The 24,112-nt window shown below is 46.9% G+C and overlaps 1 protein-coding gene across 5 annotated transcripts in view; it reads left to right on the top strand.

Annotated features, from left to right (window-relative positions):
* The window catches only part of KANK1 (KN motif and ankyrin repeat domains 1), a 197,664-nt gene extending 174,645 nt beyond the window's left edge, over positions 1 to 23,019 (top strand). For 4 of the 5 annotated variants that reach the window (XM_084771719.1, XM_084771721.1, XM_084771718.1 and 1 more), the window contains 9 exons: positions 10,542 to 10,739; positions 11,361 to 11,469; positions 12,597 to 12,848; positions 14,270 to 14,357; positions 16,379 to 16,598; positions 18,525 to 18,667; positions 19,189 to 19,389; positions 21,512 to 21,610; positions 22,113 to 23,019. In XM_084771719.1, the coding sequence (XP_084627845.1) occupies positions 10,542 to 10,739; positions 11,361 to 11,469; positions 12,597 to 12,848; positions 14,270 to 14,357; positions 16,379 to 16,598; positions 18,525 to 18,667; positions 19,189 to 19,389; positions 21,512 to 21,610; positions 22,113 to 22,175 (1,373 nt within the window). In that variant the 3' untranslated portion in view covers positions 22,176 to 23,019. The remainder of the gene's footprint in view (positions 1 to 10,541; positions 10,740 to 11,360; positions 11,470 to 12,596; positions 12,849 to 14,269; positions 14,358 to 16,378; positions 16,599 to 18,524; positions 18,668 to 19,188; positions 19,390 to 21,511; positions 21,611 to 22,112) is intronic. The other variant, XM_084771722.1, reaches the window with a different exon arrangement.
* The last annotated feature ends 1,093 nt before the right edge of the window (positions 23,020 to 24,112 follow it).

The raw sequence follows: 24,112 nt of genomic DNA, 5'->3' as shown, positions 1-24,112 counted from the left end.
TCTTTTGAGTCATGGAGAAAGCTTTGGGATGGTAATGAGTTGAAGGCAAACAAGAGACAAGCGACCTAAACAGCCTGGCTGCTCCTCAGTGTCTCATAGCTCCTTTGGCCTCTGGCTTCAGGCTAACACAGGCAAGCACGTCCACGAGGCCTGGCTGCCCTGGAGGTGTCCTCGGAGGCACTATGTGATGTTTCGTGTCTGTCTTCTGCTTATGTACTTGCTCATTTTATACAGAACTGCTCTAAAAACTCCTGTATCATTTATAGGCATAATTATCAGTATATGTCCAATTCAAAATTCTAGAGGGAAGTGTTCTCGGTTGACATTTTGTGAGAGGGCAGGCACTTCGACGACGTGTTAAGATGTCAAATAACCTTGGAATCACCGCTTCGTCTCAGCACAGGCACAGGCTCTGAGGGTAGTTTAAGGGAGTTCAACCGGAAGTGCCTCCCTGCTTGGGGTCACCTGGCCTCAAGCAAAAGACAGGAGAGCTGTGCTAGGTCAGGAAGCAGAAAGTACTGTGGTGACTCTGCTTCTAGTTATGAGGCCAGGGAGTGAAGTGTCGGGAGTGGAAAGTATGCTTCTGAGGTAAGGAACCCATGAGCAAGAACTGGCCTTTGCTCATGTGGACAGGCACGTACACTCTTGTCTTTCTCATATTCACTGCGATTCCTGTTTATCTGTTCTTCTGTAAGTTGAAGCTAGTCATTGAGCAGTCACCCTGGAATATTTGGAATGTAGCATTTCCCCAAGAGACTCACTAATATGACTTTGCTCAGAACCTGGTGCTCTAAGTCCCTGACAGTACACAGTGCCCAACTAGGCCTGGGCACAACCCTGGGCTTCCAATACCTGATGCTGTAGTTCTCTTGAACCAACATTACCTAGGGAGAGGGGTGTACATTGAGTTAATTTGGGGCAAGGTATAATATTAGTAAGACACCCATAGACGTCTCAATGCGCCCCTTTGTATCCAGAAAGGACAACCATGAAAGTAGACAAACATATACCCTTTCTGTATCTCTCTAGGTTTATGCTTTCAAACCTGAATGATTATTAGCTTTTGGTATCTGTGCTATAGGACAGAGTTCATTGTGAAAGAAAAAAAAATGCACATGACAACTGATGTTTATGAGGTTTTGCCTTTTCTAGAATTCAGAGAGTCAGAGGAGTCATTTTAGAATAAACAGGAATAGATCCACATGTGGGTTTACATGTCTGCCTCCTCGTCCTAAAAAAAAAAAATCATTATGTCAGAACAAACTTCTTCAGTACCTTAGACTCAGATGGCAGAGGGGCTTATGAAAACATGCGCTTTTCAGCTTTCCTCCTCCTCCCCCCCCAAACTTGGGTTGCTATTTCACATACTCTGCTGTACCCCTGGAACAGTTTGTGTGACCCCCTGAGCATGGAGACCAGACATTTCATTTGACTACCATGGTGTGTTTTGGGCTGTGTCCCGTCGTGCTAGCCCACATGTCGTCTGACCCTACAGTGGACACCTGTAGTCATAGTGGTGACCCCTGTCAGAGCACCCAAGAGCGACCTTATAGGCTGTTTATAACTCATGCCACATATGTGTTGTAACCAAGATCTGATAAGGCAGGAATTAGGTCAAGAATTTACTCCACATTGGACATTAGGCAGCTTGATAAAGGAAGGTACATTCGGAGCATTCTTAATATCTGCAAGCCGTGTGGAAGGAAGTGTCACAGGACACTGGATCACCACACCTACCTTGTAACCCAGAGTATCGCTCGCACAGTATAGAATACACATCATTGCTGAAAGGCATTTGTTCGTACATGCTTATCCTTAAAAACAAAAAACCAATGAGGAATAGGGTCTGACAGGTCTCAGAGGATCCGTAGTCACCAGGCAGTCTGAGTCCAGATTCTGTCTGTAAACAGAAGTTGTCTGTGTGCCTTCACATGGTTGGGATGAAGAGGCAGAGGCTGTAAGAGGGGAACATGGCACAGTCCGCAGCACAGAGCCTAGGTGCTAAGAGAGAGCTGCGGCCACTGCTGCCTGCCTTCTTCCGGACATGGGCTTGCTGAGAAAAGTTGCCCGCAAAGCTTGTGCAAGTAACCTTTGTTTTTTGTTTTTGCTTTTGATTTTTTTTAATTTTTACTTTTAGTTTTATACGCGTGAGTGTTTTGCCTGAATGTACGTCATTCAGGAATGACTGGTCCCTGCAAAGGTCAGAAGAGGGCATCAGATCCCCTGAACCCAGAATTGTAAATGTTTGTAAGTCACTATGTAGGTGCTGGGAATCGAACCAGGTCCTCAAAAGCAGAAGTGACCTTTGCCATCTTGCTGGGCATGGTGGCACACACCTTTATTCCAGGCACTGAGGAAGCAGGGGCAGGCAGACTTCTATGAGTTTGCAGGCACTCTGGTCTACAAAGAGAGTTCCAGGACAGCAAAGGCCACACAGAGAAACCCTGTCTCAGAGGGAAAACAACCCACTGAGCCCCCTCATCAGCCCCCTCCCCTTTTAATCTCAATTTTGGGGGTGGGGGGTGGGGAGGAGTTGAGACAGAGTTTCTCTGTGTAGCCCTGGCTGTCCTAGACCTCACTTGTAGACCACACTGGCCTGGAACTAGAGATCCACTTGCCTCTGCCTCACGCATGCTGTGATGAAAGATGTGCACCACCCTGCTTGACTACAAACTGTTGTTTGTTTGTTTGCTTTTGTTGTTGTTTTTCAAGGCAGGCTTGGCTGTCCTGAACTTACTTTGTAGACCAGGTTGGCCTTGAACTCACAGCGATCTGCCTGTCTCTGCCTCCTGAGTGCTGGGATTACTGGCGTGCGCCACCACGCCCAGCCAAACTGTTATTTTTTAACCACGTCACCACACTGAATATTCTCATTGTATTTAAAATGCCATTGGGAGTGTGATTGTAAGTTAGCCCTTTAGAAGAACAAGAGACAGTAAGCGCCCTCTGTGTACCAGCTGTGTACGAGAGCGCAGGTGTGTAGCTTATGTTTTAGAAGCATGCTTTCCTTTTCTGACAAAATTTGAGTCCCAAGTCATGCTATGTTCCCCATGTAGAATCGTGCTATTCTCCTACGTATTTTTCTGACCCAAGTGGCCATAAGCACTCTCCCAGGATTTGAGGGACGGTGTGCCATGACTTTGACACAGCAGAACTTGGTTCTGACTAGAAGTATTGTTTCTCTGGTACAGTTGAAGCAGGCAGAGGACATAAGTTCACTCTCTGCTCCTCTTGACAGACCCTCACTGTGTGGATCAGGCTGGCCTTTTAAAACTAGATCCTCTGACCCAGCCTTCCCAAGTCTAGGTTTCCAAGTGTGCACTGTGCCTGCCTGTGAGAAAGGACACTCCTGTCTTTGGGTGAGGTTGGGGGGATGAAGGAGAAACCTTAAGAAGTAAGTTTCCTTTTTCCTTTATACCAGTGGGATTATAGTGATTTAAGGAGTAGATTTTCTTTTCTTTCTTCCCTTTTTTCTTTCATCCATTCTTTTCTTTTTTTTTTTTTTTTTCCTTCTGAAAAGGGGAAGAAAATTCTAGACAAGTGACTCAGAGGTTACAAATACCCTAAAAATATCTTAGCTGTCTAACTATCCCTGTGCAGATACAAACGGAACTTAACTGCCTGCCACATGGGTTTTGTTTTGTTTAGGAAATTCATCTTTACACTCAAAGGAACTGCTGCTTAAACGGCCTCTCGTTTGCATTCTTGGTTCTCTTGGGTCCCTTCAAAATGTTTATGAACCTGAAGACCTTCTCTTAGCTGTGCAAGTTTGTAGGAGAAAATCTAACCAAACAAGAGCAGGGAAATGAAATTGCTACAGAGTTTTGTTTCTAGTTAGAGGGCTCTTCCTTTCCTGTACTTGGTATCTGTTTCTCCTTTTGCAACACTTTTAAAAGTGCCACAAGAGCATCAAAATAAGCCAAAGCAAGTATTCCTGGAAACGCTGCAGTGTTGAAATGACCTGGGGTAAGGTGGGGCCTCTGCTGGCCTGGAAGTCGGGAGAGCTGACTGGTTCTGGCTGTTCTGGGGATTTAACTCTGCAGTCTTGAGTCCTGTGTCTGTGTCCAAAGAGAAGAAGACTTTTTCTCCCAGGTTCCCTCCCGGCAGAATTCTTCTACAGAAGTAGCAGTGTGTGAAAGGCTGCCCATCCCTTTCAGCTGGGGACGTTCCTCTGAATATATTTAAACATGTATTATCTGCTACCACCCATTACCTATCCCGTCCCCCAAATAAACCCTCCAGTCTTAGGAGCCTGTTGGAATAAATGGGTTTACAGCAGAGGGCTGTTGGTATCTGTGCTTAAAATGAACCCTGGTCCTTGCTGGGGATGCTCTCAGCCACAGAGCTGCACCCCAGCCCTGTGGCAGAACTTCTTCATCTGGAGACAGGCATAACCTTGCGAATATTTTTATGCTTTGGCTTTAAAAAAAAAAACCCCAGTGCATAATTTTTCTCTTATTCTCAAAAGTGATAGCTAAACCAGGTGGGCTGATCCATCCCTGCCTATAATCTCAATACTCCAGAAGTTCATGCCCAGTTTTGGGCAGATGTCCAAAAGGATCAGAAGTTCAGCTATGTAAGGAGTAGTGGGCTAGCCTAGTGTATATAAGACCCTGTCTCAGAAAAAGAAAAAAAAGAAAGAAATGATTTCTGCTGGACATCTTCTTCTGGGCCCACGTCTTTAATCCCCACACCCACAGGTCTGAGACAAGTGGGTCTCTGAGTTTAAGATAGACTGGTTTATATAGTGAGTTCTAGGCCAGCCGGAAGTAAAAAGTCAGACCGTATCTTTTTCTTTCTTTCTTTCTTTCTTTTTAAGAGCTAGTTGTGCTGGAGAGATGGTTCCACAACCTAAAGGCTCACAACCAAAACAGGGCTAGAGAGATGGCTCAGTGGTCAAGAGTACATACTGTTCTTGGCAGTTTCCAAGTTCAGTTCCCAACACCCATATGATGGTTCATAACCGTCTGTAACTCCAATTCCAGGAGGTCCAGCATCCGCCTCTGACTTCTACACGCCTGGCATTGCACACGGTGCACATACATTCATGTAGGCAACATACTCACGCTTATGAAAATAAACATAGGTCTTTGTTTTAAGTGATAACCAACCCTTGAACGATTGGAATTATAAACCCAGGTCATTTGGTCATGCGTTAATGATCTTAGGAAAAGACATTCAGCTCCGAAGGAAAGATCTTGAAAGGGTTTAACTCCGCCCTCTCCTTTGGCAGCCCTTCACTTGAAAATCCTGCTCTCTTGAACTGATCTTCCTAAAGGGTTATGAGTGAACTGCAAAAGTATTCTGGGGAAAAAAGATGCTGTCTTATTTTGACACTTATTCTCTGACCAAATCCTTCCTGAAGCATATAACTGATGACGGCTAAGAGCTGGCAGTTGGTAATTCTCTTTCTCTCCCTCTCCCTCTCTCCCTCCCCCCCCCCTCTCTCTCTGTTTTGTTTCGGTTTTGGCTTTTTGTTTGGTTTGGTTTTTTTACTTTTCTGAGACGGGGTTTCTCTGTGTAGCCTTGGCTGTCCTGGACTAACTTTGTAGACTAGGCTGGCCTCGAATTCACGGAGATCTGCCTCTGCCTCCTGAGTGCTGGGACTAAAGGCGTGCGCTGCCGCCGCCACCACCCGGCTCTTTGTTTGTTTGTTTGTTTTTCAAGGCAGGGTTTCACTGACTGTCTGGACTCGCTTTGTAGACCAGGCTGGCCTAGAACTCACAGAGATCCCCCTGCCTCTGTCTCCCTGGCCACAGGAATGGCAAATGCAGCCGCTGGCAATGCAGAAAGCTAACGGTGTGTCTTTTCCTGAGCTGAAGATTCATTCATACTAAAGTAAAAATGTTTATAGTTTGTACTGCCTTGCCCCCATCTAATTCATGTTTGTTAATAGCTGTACATTAAATGTCAACTGTATACAAAATATAGTGCTGCAACAAAGACACATAAGGAGGTACCGTGAATAACTTGTCCTCTGTGTTGGAAGCCAAGGTATTCCTGGCAGAAATGCAAACGATCACCCGTGGAGATAATGTTAGGCAAGTAGGAAGTGCTCAGGGTTCAGCTGTGGTCAAGGCTACCAAGGGCTGGGGAGGGGAAGAGGACCTTAGCTTCTCTGGGAAGAGCCTGTCCAGGGCGCATTGTAACGCAGCTGTAGTTAATGCAGCCTGTCAGCCTGGGATTTCTGGGTCAAGTCATGGGAGGGTATATAATTAAATGTAGGTGGGGTTTGTGGTGAAAGAGAATTTGATTCTTAATCCACTCTATCTAGCACTGTAATTTCTGAGTGAGTGCCCACTTTAGATACATTTTCAGCAGCCTTTGGAGCTGTTCTCAGGGATGCTAGGGCCCTAGGGTTCCTCTGCTTGGAAGTAACTGTTCATGTACCTGACTATGTGCCTTCACCTGGAGCAGAATCCCAAGAGGATAGATAGGTCCTGGTCCTCTATCCAAGCCACACCCGTTCCCCTCAAAAGGGTGTTTGCCAAAACCAGAATTTCCACTGTCCCTTCCTCAAGCCAGTGTGTGAACCCAAAACGTCGGGTCTCTGCTTGTGCCCACCAGATTCCCAGCAGATGAAGAGTTACACTTTGGGAAAACACCTAAAGGTGTGGGCGGCCTCCGTTGTCAATCAGAAATCATGATTCCACTTATTCTTGACAGGGAAGCTAAGTGGCTCGAGAGCTCAGCTACTTAGCCGGACATGCTGCTCAGAGCTGTGCTTTCTAAAAGCAACTGGAAACACAAATGAAAGTATGGATTTGCAGCCAGTAGTGGTGGTGCACACCGTTAGTCCCAGCACTCGGGAGGCAGAAGCAGACGGATCTATATGAGTTCAAGGCCAGCCTGGTCGATAAAGTGTGTTCTAGAACAGCCAGAGCTACACAGAGAATCCCTGTTTCAAAAAAACAAACAACAATAACAAAGGATTTGCTTGCCCGAATAGTATAGATAGCTGTGAACGAAACTGCTTTCAAAATTCATTTTAGTACAATTTCAAAAGCTTTGAGTTACTTATTTTCCAATATAGTTCACCTTAGCTACTAAGATTGTCTACATATTAAACCCTGTGTATACTTTAGAAGTAGAATTAGTGCACTGAGTGAATGCTTTTCGTTTTCCAGAACACTTAAGATTTCTATCCCTCACTGTCTTTTAGTCATCAGTAACCTGGCCAAATCCTAAAATGAGGCTCCCGTTTCCTTGGTACCCTGTGGCCATTTTAAATGAGTTACTGACAGAGGACATCTCACAGCTGCCCACTCCTCCTCCAGTCAGTTGCCTGGCTATGCCTGCGGGAGCCCATTGCCACCCCCTGGGTATGAGGAGCCCCTGGGCTATAGGGCCAGAATTCGGGGGGGGGGGGGGAGGGGGTGTTTCATTATCACTACAGTTGTGTTTTGCTATTGTTCGAGTCACGTGTAATGTTCGCCATGGGCTTTTACCACTGGTGGTCTAGGCTTGTTAACTAAACTGCCAGTTATTGCTAAGAATCCAAACACCTCCAAGCTGTTAAGCTGAGACTGATGAGAGTACGTACTCTTATTTTTCAGTCGTCAAGTTGTAGTTTTGTTTAATCTTAATTTCCGAGTTCTCAGTTCTGGCTGCAGAGCAAAATCACGAGGAGAGGTTAAAAGAAACACTGATTCTGCGCTGGGCCCGGTGACACATGCCTTTAAAACAAGCACTTGGGAGGCAGAGGCAGGCCGCTGTCTGAGGCCAGCTGGGTCTACAAAACAAGTTCCAGGCCAGCAAGGGTTACATAGTGCGATGATGGTGATGATGATGATGATGATGACGACGACGACAACAGTGATGCTCCATGAGCTCACCAGCACACAGCAGCTCTTATCTGTATTTTTAAAAGTCCCATCTCCAGCCGGGCGTGGTGGCACACACCTTTAATCCCAGCAGAGGCAGAGGCAGAGGCAGGCAGATCACTGTGATTTCCAGGCCAGCCTGGTCTACAAAATGAGTCCAGGACAGCTAAGATAGCATAGAGAAAACCTGTCTCAAAACAAACAAACAAACAAAAGTCCCACCTTCTCATCTCCGTGATTTCTAAACATGGCCGGGGTTAAGATCGTCTCATTGGGCTTTGCTGGCCACTCTGGGTTTCACAGGCCTGGCCCCACTTTTCCTCCATCTTTCTTGCATAGCAGCCGCGTTCAGAGCTTTATGCTGGGGTAGGTGTCATTCCATGTGATGCCTGTGCCTGCACGCAAGGCCTTGTTAAGCTCAGGGAGTCACGTCCAGGCCATTCGAGTCCAGCCAGTTTGAACAGCACCCAGGACAGATTTTCCAGCAACACCAGTAGCAGTTCTCCCTGTTGGGACTAATAAGAACTAGTCGGATGACCGGTGGCCTGGTCTGACCTGCTGGCCTCATACAGCATCTCTGATTTCCAGGTGAACTGCACAGACACTTACCAAAGGAAATCTGTTGTCCAGTACTGTTCTCAGCCCTGCAGAGGACCCCAGGATAGAGACACAGGCAAGGAGGGCTTCAAATAGCCTGCCCGCCCCACGGAGAGGATGCACAGGAGCTAGGGAAGCGTGGTGCGGGGTGTTTGTTTGCACTTTGAATGCTACAGAGCAATGACAGAGAAAAGAGCTCTTTCTGGAACAATATTCTAGAAGAACAGAGTTAAAAGATGTGGGATTTTAGGCCACGTCTTGGAAAGAGCATGGATGGAGCTAATCGTGAAAAGCAACAAAAATAGAGGCAGTTGAATGACCTACGGAGGGAAGCCTGTGGTCACAGCACCACGTAGAGCACACAGAACCCATAAAGGCTGCATAGACTTCTCTTGTATGGATACATAGTAGCTCACCCACTAGCCTCTGACAGCAGACTATGATGTCAACTTCTCCTTTCCATTTTTACACTTAAAAAGAGAGAGAGAGAGAGAGAGAGAGAGAGAGAGAGAGAGAGAGAGAGAGAGATTTATTTATTAAGTATACCATGTTTTGCCTGCATGTACACCTACACCCCAGAAGAGGCCGCCAGATCTCATTAGAGATGGTTGTGAGCCACCATGTGGCTGCTGGGAATTGAACTCAGGACCTTTGGAAGAGCAAGCAGTGCTCTTGACCTCCTAGCCATCTCTCTAGCCCCGCCCCCATTTCTGTTTTAAATATGGGCATAATGAAAGCCCTCCTATATGTCTCCATGCATCCTTAGAACAACATTTTTTGGAAATCTAATTACTAAGTCATATTGGTTTTTGAAAACAGCTAAGCCATGCTTAGTACAGAAAAAGTAGTGAATATATGAAAATATTTAATCACCATATCTTATTCATTGTAGTGGTGTTTTACAGATTAATTTTTCATGAAGTTATACTTATGTATATTGTTCTATTCAACTGGGCATAGTGGCGTACAGAGGCAGACAGGATCTCTGAGCTTGGGACCAACTTGATCTATGTAGCAAGTTCCAGTCCAGCCAGGGCTATATAGTGAGACCGAGTTTAAAAACAAACATACATGTCCATGAGTTGCAAGTAATTTGCTTTTTAATTTAATCCCATATTATCAACATCAGATCAGTGTCAGTCATATTGCAAATTCTGTGATACATCACATTATATTATTTAATCAAATTTGTCTGCTTTGGCCAGTGAACAAATACGAAATGCTTCCCATGAGGAGAAGTAATTTAGTAAACATGATGAGAAAAAAAGTTGACAGGGGAATATTTCTAAGACTCAGTCTATCCCTGTAGTATAGGCCCCAAAAGTAGACAGCCGGATGAGGATGACCTGAGAAAGGAAAGCAAGTTGCTTTCAACTGGGGAGGGAGAGGAAGAAGGATGCTCCAGGTGGCAGGGCTGTAGGGAAATGAGAGGTCCCAACCTTAGGACCACCAGCCCAAGTTCCTTCCCCACAAAGAACATGGGAGTCGGGGAATGAAAACGGGATCCATGTTGGTACCAGGCCGTGATGACTCGGTGTGGTCTCTGGGTTGTAGAGACTCCATTTCCCAAGGTTCTCAGGTGGAGGGGACCTACTCTGTAGGGTGCGTCAGGGATCATTTCAGCTGAAGTCCGGATGGTGTTAGAGATGGGTAGGAACATGGCTCTGCACCAGTGTGCCAGAAGGGAGCCACAGTAGAAGGGAGACATGCCATGTGGCTCAGATGACAAGCCTTGGCAGGTCAACACTGTGATGACAAGGGCAAAGCTTAACAATCACTGAAGGCCTTGGAGGTTTGCGTCTAAGAAATGTAAATAAGAATTGTGATCTATTCAAAAAGAAAAGACAAGCTGGGCGTGGTGGCGCACGCCTTTAATACCAGCAGAGGCAGGTGGATCTCTGTGAGTTCGAGGCCAGCCTGGTCTACAAAGTGAGTCCAGGACAGCCAAGGCTACACTGAGAAACTCTTTCTTAAAAAACAAAATAAGAAAGCACAAGAGGTCACCAGAGAAGGGTTGAGAAGGTGGAGAGAATTGGTTTTGAGGTTTTCTTTCTTAATAATTTAAAATAAGTTAATGCTGTGCAGACCTAACATGTGCCTACACTCTTTCTTTCTGAACAGGAAATCACTTGGGATATACCTGTAAGTGTGGAGGCCTGCGGCCGGAAGGACTGCTACATGAGCAAACATCCCAGCCTGAGCAAGAGGCAGGGATGGCAGAAGGGAGGCCCCTTAGGGGTCGTGACCAGTTCCCCACGCAGGGAAATACTCTGCATCCGGTGAACCTGACTGATGACCAGATCGCCACCGGCCTCTATGGTAAGTCTTCTCACAATTTGGTTTGAGGATTCTAGGCAGTGCTGCCAGCATTCCAGCTGATGGTTTAAACACTGACCTGGAGGAAAGGTTATATAATTTTTTTTTGGCAGCTAGGCCTAGAGTATCTTTAACAGGAAGCAAACTGTGCAGTTTTGGCTACAGATTATGCATTATACAAACAGCCTTCCACTCTTTCGCATCCCAGCACGCATATTCTGCGAGCGCGCCCACGCGCACACACACAGCCAGGTTATCTTAGCTGAAGAAAAAATATACCAGTATCCTTACCGTGGTGCCTAAGCAAGGGTGAAATGAGACATGATGTCACTTTATAAACATTACAGCCTGGTACAAATGTTCTTTATCACCCAGATTGCAGTGTCTGGGCACACTGGTGGATTTTTTCCCCCCTCACTTAAAAGAACATTATTAATAGAATGCTGAATTATTTCCTCTATTTGCGCATACTTTCCCAGTGGGTTTCATGGAAGTTTCTCCACCAGCATGCTAACATCTCCCTTCACAAACATGAAGAAAGAATGACCAAACACTTAACTTGTATGATTTACAGGAATCGCTCTCTTTTCATCACTTTGCTTTGCTTTTTTTTTTTTTTAACAGTATGTCCAAATAATGAAAATACACTGAAGTCCATCATGAAGAAGAATGATGGGAGTAAAGATTCGAATGGTGCCAAAAAGAACCTTCAGTTCACTGGCATTAATGGCGGGTAAGGCAAGTTGGTGGCGTCTGAGTGCAAAGGTGCCTGTCTCTTTTGCCTCCTGCCTACTGAAGGCGCTGTCAAGGTGCCTATTCTGGGATGTTGCCACATCTTTGATAACAGAAGGTTTCCTCCTCAGAAAGGTGTATCTCTTCTTCTCTCTTCTTGCTATCCTTAAGGGTATGTCCCTCTTTCATGGGTACCCATTGAAGCTGGGAAAATGACATCTCCTCACCTCTGACCTGATAAAACAAAATACCTTCAGCAAAAACCCATCAGGGTTGCTGCTTCCCTTTGGACAGTTGTGCCTATCCATGTGAGACTACAGGAGGGAACAGGAAGAAGCTGGCAGCACTGGTCCAGGGTCCAGGGTCCAGTGGCAGTCATCCACTTCTCCAGAATGGATTGCTTTGGACTTAGCTCTTTTGTGTTCGTGAGCAAAACTGTGGGGCATTTCAGCTGAAGAGTAACCTGGCCGTGGCTCCGGTTCCTTGCTTTCTACATAGAATGCTTAGTAGTAGTTATTGGCCCCCGGGTGGTTGAGCCTGTTTGCCCTCCTACAATTGGATCAAAGCAATTAGTTGATTACTCAACGAGAAAGCAACAGTGCAGCGTTGGGTATTTATAACAAGGTGGCTACCCAGAGAGGCTTAACAGGATGGTGCATGTTTTACAAATCTTCAGCTTTATTGAATGATGAGGCCCAGATTTCAAAGGACATGCAAGAAAGGAACTATTGGTTATGTATATTATCTGTTTGCCTTGACAGTAGGAGGGTGGGCAGGGCCCAATAGGAAGAATGAAGAGACAGCTGGGAAACGAGCAACTGCAGATCGAGTTCCTATAAAAGTCACTTTCCTCTCAATTTATTCTCAGTTAGTGGTGTCAGCGCTTTTTTTTTTTTTTAACAAGTGGCATGCACCAGTCATCAACTGGGAATTACCTCTTTGAAGTCAGAACCTATTGTAAACCCACCAGGCCCACACGTAGACCTTCCTTTGGGTTTCTGAGTGCAGGCTCTAAACCACTGCCAAGCCATCTGGAGTCAGGCAGCAGCTTTCCGTTCCCTGGAATGTCTGTCCCCGGGTCTTTACAGGGGACACTCTGCACCTCCTGAAACCCCAATTGCCACCTAGGTATGAGACAACTTCAAGTGATGATTCCAGCTCAGATGGAAGCTCCTCTTCTGAGTCAGATGATGATGATGCCATTGAGTATCCTCCCGAGGAAGAGGAGGAGGAAGAGGAGGAAGAGGAGGAGGAGGCCGACACGCGGGGAATGGCGGAAGGGCACCGTGCAGTTAATATGGAAGGTTTCAAGTCGGCCAGGGTGGAAGATGAAATGCAGGTTCTAGAGTGTGAACCTGAGAAGGAGGAAATCAGAGAGAGGTGTGGTACCCTCCCCTACCCTACCCTCCCCGGTTCCTCCCATGCTTGGTGTAATTGGACAATAGAATTAACTGGTTCAGATAGGTTCAGCCATACCTGTGTGTTTAGTCGTGTCTGTGTCTCTGAGCACGCACATCTGGTCAAGGTTCTAGTAAATCGAAGTGCAGAGTATGTTCTTTCAGCGCTCTCAGTGCAGCGATGAGGATGGCTCAGTCGCTAAACTTAAACTCCGTGCTGTCTAATTTGGCACGCGCAACCGCTGTCCATGGTAATCTCCATCGTTCGAACCCATCACCTTGTATACAAAGGCATATGAGACATTTCTGGGGACCAGCACTCTACTTAAGATTTCAGATTTTGTCTTGAGGGGAATGTCAGAACTGTTATCGCAGAACCATTGTGTGCGTAAGGGACGGGCGTGTAGCCTCACCCACAAACCACAGTAACTGGAAAGGTGGTATATGTCAGGCACACAGCTTAGTTTTGTTGCTCACTGAGGGATAAGGAACACAAGAGGAAGTGTGGGACTGTCCTAAGTATCAGCTGAAAGAAAATCTCACATACTCTGCTTGGCTGAGGCCCACACCTGAGAAATGGGGTGAGTTCGCAACACTGTGAGGAAGTGCAGACATGTTGCTGATGAGAAGAGATGGGAACAGCAGCGTGGTTTTTTGAGAAGTGTAAACTGGAACATTTCAGCAAACATTTTTATGTTAAATTTGTCAAATGGAAGCTCACTGTCCATACAAGGTAAGTGTTTTCAAAGGGTTTGAAATGTCTTCTGAGTTTCAAATGGCTTTATTGAGGTATTTATGGTATCATTTATTCTTTGGCTTTTCATATGTGTTGAGCAAATACTTGGGTCACTAAATGTGGGTTCAACATTTTTAAATGTATCAATTTAGACCTGTTTTGCTCCTTAAGAATAATATATTATATGAACATACTTTTATATATTTATTAATATAAGAAATACTTACATTTTTATATAGTGGAAACAGAGCCTCACTGGCTATGCTGGAACTCACTCCAGAACTCATGTAGACCAGGCTGGCCTCAAACTTAACAAGATCCATCTGCCTCCCAAATACTCAGATCAAAGGCATATATCATCACGCATGGGCCAAGACTAAGAATATTTTTAAGAACTTACAATAAAAAGAATAAAATTTTCCAAGTGTTATTTTGTAAAACCGTAAAGGCCAAACTGATGTAGCTGTACATTTATGCAGAGACTGTCAGAGGTACTGACTTTGTGTAGTGATGTCAGTCACCAGTGCCTGGGGACCGTTTCAATCATCATGGCCTGCCTAGGCTCTCGTATGGCCCTGGCCTGTTAAATGATTGTGGGCTTTGAGATAAAAATCACTTTTATGGCCAATCCTGAATTTTCTGTTTTTTTTTTTTCCTTTCCCTTTTAGGTATGAATTAAGTGAAAAGATGTTGTCTGCATGCAACTTACTGAAAGATAACATAAACGATCCCAAAGCTTTGACCAGCAAAGATATGGTGAGTCTGACTGACTGACGGGAACTGTCCCCGGGGATGCAGCATCACCCAGGTGCACCATGGGAATATGGTACCCTGCCCCTGAGCTGTGTGTGCATGCTTCTCCTTGCACCATTCATTTCTAGTATAGCTGGCAGACTGAGCATCGTACAGCCCAGCTCAGGGAACATACCGTTTCTGTGAGGCCCGGCTTCCACTATCTTTATCCACCCTGTACTTTTCTTGTGGTGGAGCTATCTGGGAGGCACATACTTGGCAGAAAGAAAGAGAAAGCTAATTGCAGGCAATCTTCTTCTTTCTCCATGTTCTGCTTCTATCCATAGAACCTTCTGGTCCAAAGAGCAGCCTCCCAGAACTCTTTGTTTTTTTTGAAAGAAACTTCCCTAGGCTGAGGTCAGCGTTCCTTTCAGTTGGGAACCTACCCATTAGGTTCTGGTGTGGAATGCAGACAGCCTCTATTTTTAAACAAAAAAAATAAGTGCGGTGCCATTTCCCAGTTGGAGAGATCTCTGCAGGTAGAATGGAGACTGTGGGGTACCTAAATGGTCAGGAGCAACGCAACACAGGATGCACAAGTGTTGCCGTGCCAACGGTTAATCTGGTGTGCCGCCACCAGGTGATTCACCCCTGTGCTGAGAGTTGGATTTGCAACTGCTGACCTGAGCAGGCCTCTGATTGGCAGCTCCATCTTCAGAGCAGTGTGGAAATGTGGCTTCTTGCATTAATTTGATAATAACTCCGGATTTGAGTCCGTGTGTGTCCGCAGGGTTAGTTCACTTGAGGCTGAATCATTTAAGTCGGTATCTGCTGCTCAAGTGACTTACACGGCTCTCAGGATCATGGAGCTATGAAAACAAACAAAAAGGAGACCTTAGGAGTTAGCTGATCCTGGCAATGTAATTGTAATGCTGTGAGCCTGGCACGTTCCGTTAAAAGTTGGCAGTGGCTGTCACAGGCTTGAACACAACACAAGTTACACAGGCCCATGAAACCACACTAGCCAAACCCAGCCTCAGTATCCGAGGCCCTGAGAGATGTGTCTCTAGGGTCTACAAGATGGGTCAGTGGGTAATGACATCTACCAGACAACCTGAGTTAGATTTCCCAGGATCCATATTTTGGAAGAAGATAACCAATGCCTGCACGTAGTCCTCTGACCTCCACGCATGCCTGTGATGTGTGTGCACTAGCACACACACAATAAACAAATAAATAATAAACATATAAAAATAGTCTAAGTATCTGTAGAGTAGCAGCCACCGTGTCAGACTAGTGTGCCTAGGATCAGATTATCCCAGTTTGCTGTGTGAGACAGGGCCTCACGCTGTAGCGCAGGTTGACCTGGAAGTTAGCTTATGTAGCCTAGGCTAGTCTCAAGTCCCAGCCTACTACAGTAGGAGATTGGAGTTAGTCATTCTGAGTCAGGAAGGAACACGGTTGCAGATGGGCTAATTTCTTCCTGATTCCAATGAAAAAAAGTCACTCAAAAGACCAACTAACTTACTGGGCCTGGTGGCACAAGCCTCTAATCCCAGCACTCAGGGAGGCAGAGGCAGGCAGATCGCTGTGAGTTCGAGGCCAGCCTGGTCTACAAAACGAATCCAGGACAGCCAAGGCTACAGAGAGAAATCCTATCTCGAAAAACCAAAACCAAAAAATAAAAAGTTAGGGTTTTGTTTTGTTTTAAAAGACCCGGGAACTAAGGTGCCGAATAAGGAAGATGCACAGGATCATTCGTTCATAAGTAGCAGAATCCAAAACTGAACCTCAGAGAACTGGCTCTGAGAACACTGTTGTGACCTCTTTCTTGGTGACCACAGTGTGGACACTAGGATTGCAAACCTGAAGAAAAGTTCAAGTTTGTTGTTTGAAGCTGCTCTCCAGGCGCTGGGTCTCACCAGCTATGGAGAGCAGACGTCGAGAGCCCAGACTTTGACTTTATAAGGCCTGGTTGCTTGGGCTTTCGGGTGTGCGCAGAGAGAGCTATAAATAGAACTTACAGCAGCTTGGTGTCTTGGCAGAGGTTCTGCCTGAACACCCTGCAGCACGAGTGGTTCCGAGTGTCCAGTCAGAAGTCCGCTGTGCCAGCCATGGTGGGCGACTACATCACCGCGTTCGAGGCTGTCTCTCCCGAGGTGCTCCGTTACATCATCAACATGGCCGACGGCAATGGAAACACTGCCCTCCACTACAGCGTGTCTCACTCCAACTTCCAGATTGTCAAGCTACTTCTGGACGCAGGTATGGAGGCTGCCCTGTTTGCCCCCCACCCCCCAGAAGAACTCATGCCAGGGACCTGTCTTTGTGAAGCCGGTTGACCCATGCCTTAGTTCTTTGGCCATCGTAAAGTCTTTTCGTCGCTTTTCCACGTGACATGGCAAGAATATTGTTCTTGAGTCATGGATGGGCGGCTGGCTTGAGGTTCACCGAGCCTGGGCAATAAAAGAAACAACCATATCTATTCTGAAAGGAGGTTTTGAAGCTATTCTCGCTGCAGGTCAGCTGTCTTCAAATGAGGTGTACCCCTGCTAATAGACTTGACTCACTCTTGCTTCTCCGAATCACGTGGTCTTGCCTGGTTTGCTTTGTTTACAGCCCCGCCCCCCCCACCCCCGCCCCCCACCGCCCCGCCCCAAGTCACAGCTTTTGTGTCTGCAACCACTCTATTTGTCCTTGCCCACCAGCCTCTACATGGCTGTGTAGAAGTGAGTGGCTACTCAGTGTAGGGGTTAGTAAAGCCACAGAGAGTCACCGCTGTTTCCTGTCCAACCACGCCGCGCCTGAAGAATCACAGAAACAAGAGGCAGCGTTTCCCGTTAGCGCCGGAGCTTGTTCATTACAGTAGTGGGAACCTGCCGTCCCAGAATGCAGCCATGGGTCAGAGACACGGGGGGGGGGGGGGGGGGGGGGGGGGGGTTTTACTACAGAAGGGACCCCTTATTGTCTCTTGATCCACTAGCCTGCCAATGCGTTGCTGCATCTTGGAATTGTTAGTACAGGAGGAAAAAAGAAAAAAAGCCAAGCACACTTACCATTTGTTACTATTCTTCTCAGTTTCCCAATGCCCTTTTTCTTTTCTTGAGGATGCAGCTGTGGGTGTTGGAGCTACAACCCACAGCCTTTTGCATGCTGGACAAGCGCTCTGCCACCGAGCTGCCTCCCCAGCACTGTGTGGTCTCTACCTCAGTGCCCATGTTAGGGGATAACTGCTTCCATCTGATAATGGGAAGGAGTTCCAGGTCTCCCTTCCTCCGTGGCTATAAACAGCTGGGGATACTGTTAAAGTCAGGAATAAAATATTTCCTGGGTAATACCCAGGGAAGCTAGGAACAGAGTTTCAGAATTACTCCTGAAATAAGTGATGTTTTTGTTTTCCTACCCTCCGAGCTCTACAGTGTTTATCTTGCCAACTGAATTGATTCCATTGTTAGATGGTTTTAGTTAATCACTTCACTTACTCTGGTTTTATTGCTTACTATTTCAAGTAGATTTTTGGCTCCATTAAAAATGTAGCTCTGGGTCCTTCAGCTTCCAAGGACTGAAGAGCTCAGACCCTGAGGACCTTGGGGCCACGTGTGTACCCCACTTTACAGCCTTTGCTTTTTACACATATGTCCTTCTCTACATCCCGCTGTATTATTATGGGATGGAGCGGGATCCCAAGCAAAGTTTCCCGTCTTAAATGTTTAACTTGATACTTGCTCAGTATAAAAGCTACTTTCCATTACTCTTCATCCTGGCGTGTCATTAAAGCCCTGGGAAGCTTCTTGAGAGTTAGGGAACAGAGGAGATCTAGCCCACAGGGTCTGGGAGTCCTTGGCAGCTTCTTAGAGGACTTACTGCGTCAATATTGATCTTACACCACAAGCCCTGGAGTTAGAAGCCACGTGAGTGACTTTCTGGACATGTGCCCGTCTGGGTCCCTCATTAGTGCTTATGCTCAGCAACCTCCTCGGACGCTGCCAAGCTATCGCCCCACAATCACCATATCCCAATGGTGGCACATTTGTCATTGCTGCTGCCGCCAGCCCTCTGAGTTAGGGCATGAAACCGTTGTTTTCAGGGCACTTTTTTTTTCCCATGGGGCTCTTATCAACATCACACCTTCAGCAAGCACTTCCATAACTGTTCTAGACGGCTCTCCCTAAATAGACCTCTCTGTTACAGACGTGTGTAATGTCGATCACCAGAACAAGGCGGGGTACACGCCTATCATGCTGGCGGCCCTCGCAGCCGTCGAGGCAGAGAAGGACATGCAGGTTGTAGAAGAACTCTTCGGCTGTGGAGACGTGAACGCCAAGGCCAGTCAGGTTAGTGCCTTCCCTACTGCGCTCACCATCACTGCCGCCGGGCCAGTGGCTGCGACGACCCGGTTGACAGAGCAGCGCTGGTGGCACACTGACAGCGGCAGGCTGTGCGCTGCTCCAGCCGTTCTACTGACCAGCACACCGGTGACTCGTGGGCTCAGTCCCACATTGCAAGTCTGCCCGCTTTGCATGGCCTCTTGGGCATTTCACATACAGGGGACCTGTATAGGGTCCTCGCCATAGGTTCATTGAAAACTGACTGTTACTGTCTTGGCTCTTTGCCAGCTCTAAGCCAAGATGTGTTCACAATTTGACATTACACCTCTTTGGAGCTATCTACCTTTCTTTTCTGAGACATTCTCAGAGTTCTGGTGAAAACCTGACTGCTTCCCGTGTGCCATACCCTTCCTTAGCTCATATCTCTAGTACCTTTGTGTGTTGTCTACTCCACCCACCCCACCACCCACCCCAGCCTTCTCCTGCCTGATCTGTACTTCTGACTCTGACCGTCATTTCTTTCCTAGGCAGGACAGACAGCCCTCATGCTGGCCGTCAGTCATGGGCGGATCGACATGGTAAAGGGCCTGCTGGCCTGTGGGGCTGATGTCAACATCCAGGATGACGAGGGCTCCACAGCTCTGATGTGTGCCAGTGAACATGGCCATGTGGAGATTGTGAAGTTGCTCCTGGCCCAGCCAGGCTGCAATAGCAACCTGGAGGACAACGTGAGTACCGCTGAGCCTCTAGCCAGGAGCGGGGATAGGTCCCATCTTTTCTGCTCCTTGTGGACTGATGCTGGCATCCAGGCCTCTTCCCTTTATAGCCCAACTTGGCAGCATCAGCCAAAAGCAATAAATAAATAAACAAACAAACAAACCGACCTCACCTTCAAGTTCATAAAAGGAAAAAAAGTGAGAGCCGGTGTTCTTAAATAGGAATAGGCAGACTGGGCCCTACAGAATTGAACCCAGTGGAGACGGTGTATGAGTAGTCCCTCAGTTGAAACTTGGGGTTTTTCCCCCTTGGATGCAACATTTAACCACTTGAATGCAGTGTCACAAGTGATCTACAGTAGTCTGGCACTGTGAATAATCTGTGACACATAACCAGGAAGTCCAGGAGTTCTCTGGCTGTTCTGGGCACATTTTCCCATTTCTGCTTGGTCTGTTTCTGCCGTCATCAGTCTAAGCTTCTCACTGACACACACACACACACCCGAGTCTGCCCTACTCCGAGAGAAACCTTAAGTGAGAACCTTCTGAGGGCACAGGCAAAAGAGACCGTGCACTTGCAGACAGAAAGCACAGGACTGGCACTGGGCTGTGGAGCCAATCCAAGGTCATGGAGGCCAGGCCAGGCTGGTTCTGGTTTTCAAAGTTTCTCTCTGGGGAACACAGAGCTGCTCACACCAGAGCATTCCTTTGTTTCAAAACACGGTAAAGTTAGAAGGGAAATATCCTCCTTTGTCATAAATTTCAGACTCCACACTGGGCTCACTCCAACGAGCAAAGCAGGGAAGGTGTCCCTGAGTAGAAGGGCAGCCCTCTTCCACCTTGAGGGGGGAACTATAGTTCCTTTCACTTCCTCAGGGATGTGGCGGGGGGTGGGGGTCACTTTTCCCCCACTACGGTCTTCGTTGCATGTGTCTTGCTCAATTGCTTTCTTTCTGAAAACATGTCACTTTGTAGTAAGAGTCTGTAGTGTTACAGGGACTTGAAGAAATCCACGGGGGTTGGGGATTTAGCTCAATGGTAGAGCACTTGCCTAGCAAGCGCAGGGCCCTGGGTTCGGTCCTCAGCTCTGGGGGGGGCGGGGGAAGAAAGACAAGCTAGCTGTTCCAAACATGGATCGGTCAACTGCAAGACAACTATGCTATGAAGGGAAATGGGTGCTAACTAAAAAGTGTAGCATATCCTTTCCTTTTAAAAAAAATAAGAAATCCTGGCTACCCAGCTAATCGCCCACTTCCTTATTCATACACAAGTAGACTAGTAGGGCAACACCCACCTGAGCTCCAGAAAGAAAAGCTGCTCCCTGGATTCGCAGCGTAGGAGGGCAGGATGCTAATAGTCAGCCCACATGGGGATCATTTCCTGTTGCTGTGACCAAAGAAGAGTCCTCACCTCAAAACCAGACGGGAAATAAGCTGCGCTGTCCTTTGCTTTAATTCCTTTGTATCTATGTCAGACTCTGCAGTTTAGTAAAAAGCAAACAATCACAACATGCTTATTTCCCATAATGCAATGTTCCTCCTCCCCTCCCCCCCCCCCCCCCCCCCCGCCCCAGTATTTCCAGAAGATGCACACATGCAGACTGCCAGGGTGGAGTGCTTACATGTGGATGTGACCTCCGGCATTCAGTAGAAGTGCTGTAGGCTACAAGATCACAGCTTCCTTGTCTAGAGAAAGGCTGAGGTGTTTGCAACTGGCTAGACCAGTACGCGCACACGCGCGCACACACCCCCACACCCTAGTTCCTGCTTGTTCATTTGTGATTATAAGAAAACAGACAGGTTTCTACCCTCCTGTTTTTACTGCCCCTCTGGTGGATGGGACAATTGGATAGGGGTTCTTGGTGGACAGCCTTCAGTTTTTAAGGACCCTGGTGTACACATCCCTGTGCCAGCACCAATAGGCAAAGCCAAAGTGAATGAGTAACTCTCCTTGAGCCTTGCTTCTTATGGACAGAGCCTGGTCTCCCCCACCTCCACACGGTCAAGACCCAGAAACGCTTGCCTCAAGGACTGAGTAGAAGACTAGATTTGGGGGACTTTACAGTTTGTTACCTTCTGGCTGATGGAGATTTGGGAGACTCAACCTGGCCTGTTGTTTCCCGTTTCCTCTTTAGGATGGCAGCACCGCTCTCTCCATAGCCCTGGAAGCTGAGCACAAGGACATCGCTCTTCTTCTGTATGCCCACATCAACTTCTCAAAAGCCCCGTCTCCGGTCAGTATCGGGCATTTGGCATTTACAAACAGGCTGGCAGGCCCCTTCCTAGGGGACTTAACAGGTCACAGAGGTCTTATGTTGATTCTGAATATGGGAGGTTTAGCCCAGAGCTTAAGTCTTCGTCATTTCAACCCCGTGCCAGCAAAGGCTGGGTCTCAGTCATCCTTGGGGGACGGCAGCTCTCATAAGGAGCTGATGGCTCCATGTCGGCGTGTTCCTGACATTGTTCCTAACGCTGCCCATGGGCTGTTCGTCATCTCAGAGTGGGATCCTGACTTGCTAGGACAGTTGGACAACTCCTGCTTAGCCCAGCTGGCTTTCGAGCCGTTCCTGCTGAGGGCGGACATCTGTCCCACATTCTCAGGAAGAGATCGCCTGGCTCTGCCACACAGATGGTTGTCAGCTGTGACAAACCAGTGACGGGGGGGAACACAGCTGCCTGAAGTCACTTATTAACCTCCACTTTCCCTACCCCTTCCCCCTGCTTTCTGGTCTGTAGGGCACCCCTAGGCTTGGAAGAAAGACTTCTCCTGGTCCAGCTCACCGAGGCTCCTTTGACTGATTGTGTAAACACAGCCCTCCATGTGTGCGTGTACCACCATGTTGGGGTGACAGATACTGAATGTATACGGACCATGCCACGCTGACCAGCAAACAGAAGAGGAACAGGCAGAGCCGGTGGGAAGTGACCAAGCTAGGTGCAGGCCGCCCCTCTAGCCTTCGGTTCCTGTAGGGCTCGGACCCCTCTGTGGCTGCTGAATTGGCTCCGTTATTTGCGGTGGTAGGAAATGCTAGTCTGGCTTTACCAGGCCACTTCTACAACGTAAGCAAATGTCTTCTCCATGACATTGTAGTCTCGAAATTTCCACAAATACTTGTACTTACTAAATGTGGACCCATTGGGAGGCCCTTCCGGCATTCCATTCCAGGACGCTTTTGTTCATTTCTCTTTTATCTTTTAAAATAAGAAACTTGAGATGGAAGACTTTGATCGTCAGCAACTTGGTCCCCGGGCTGATAATTTCCTGCTTAAAAAGATGGAACTCTCACACCATGTAAACGTACAAGAAATATTTTCAAGAAATATTATCTAGGTGGATGTATTATATGGCTTTTTATATAAAGGACTTCTATATGAAATTAACAGTATTTTCAACTTTTATATTCCACAGTATAGTCATACAGAGCTACATGTAATGTTACATTTTTAACTGCCCAATCATGTCTATATCTGGTGATAACAGTTGAATTAGGTTAGAGGGACGGGTTCCCCTCTAGGGAAATATAGTGTAGTTCTCTGTGTATTTCTATCATGTCACCTTCACTTTGGTCCTGTACATGTATTTAAATGTTTGAAGTGCCTTAGACTCTTGCCATATTTTCAAAATAAAATTTCATTAAAGCTCTTTTGCTTGTCCCCGCTTTCATCACTGACAGCTGTCTCCCTGGCTCGGATGACTTACAGCAGTGGCCACACATGCTGATGGATGGTCTGGCCTAGGAGAACAAGAGCGTGGTCTAGCAGCCTCGGGCTTTAAGGGGCTGGGGGTGGGGCAGACTGTCTTCTGAGGGTGCTTGAGTTGCACGTCACAACACTGAAATTTAAAACATTATATGCACCTCTATCAGCCAGGTAACCTCCAGGGGAGCCACCCCACCCCGAGTTGATTCTTCTCAGATGTTTGAATGCTAGCTACTCTTGAACTAATTTGGGGGTGCAACTGTTTGTGGTTGGTTAAAAGGGGAAAGGAAGCCACACAAGACTTTTTTTGAAAGTTTTGTGTCTTCCAGAGAAACGGTTGAAGGAATTACGAAAGACGTGCTGGAGATAGAGTCAGGTCAGCCTGGGCCAGCTGGCTGCTCTCTACAGCAGGCCTGGCGCCTCTGGAACAAAAATCTATCCTACTCTGTGAACTGTAAAAAATGAGGTTACAGAGACTGGGGACTCCCAAACTGCTCTCTCCCTCCCCAGACAGATCTGTGAGCTCTGAGATTCAGGCTAAATTTTGGAAGTTATTAAAACTGAAGTCCCACGAAGCAGAAATGAGTACAGTAAATTAATGCAGAAAAGTGGAGTGGGGGTGGGGTGGAGGGCCATGTCTCTCCCTTAATGGCCAAAAATGCCTTTTGAGCAAAGATCCATTTCTTGGTGGTAGGGTTTGGGAGAGGTGTTATGGTCCTGGGGGTTTTGTTTTACTGAGAAATAAAAAAGCATCAATACTATTAATATGGGGCCGGAGCGGGGGAGCGTCGGGTCTAGCGCAGCAATAGTGTTTACCTAACACATACAAGGCCCTGAGTTTAATCCCCAGCACTGACATAAATAAATAAATAAGTAAATAAACAAACAAACATATATTGTAAATGAATGAGAAAAATGAAATGAACCCTTGTGCTCTGATAAAAACAGCTGCTTCTTTTATCTTTGAGTAAAGTCTTACTCACTGTGTATCTAACCTCTGGGTAATGCACACTGGTCCAGGCCATGTTTGCTCTCAT

The sequence above is a fragment of the Acomys minous genome (assembly GCF_964271855.1).
Source record: "Acomys minous genome assembly, chromosome: 2".
NCBI classification, from domain to species: Eukaryota; Metazoa; Chordata; class Mammalia; order Rodentia; family Muridae; genus Acomys; species Acomys minous.
Note: the sequence above shows the minus strand (reverse complement) of the source record. Positions and strands in the feature narration are given on the sequence as shown.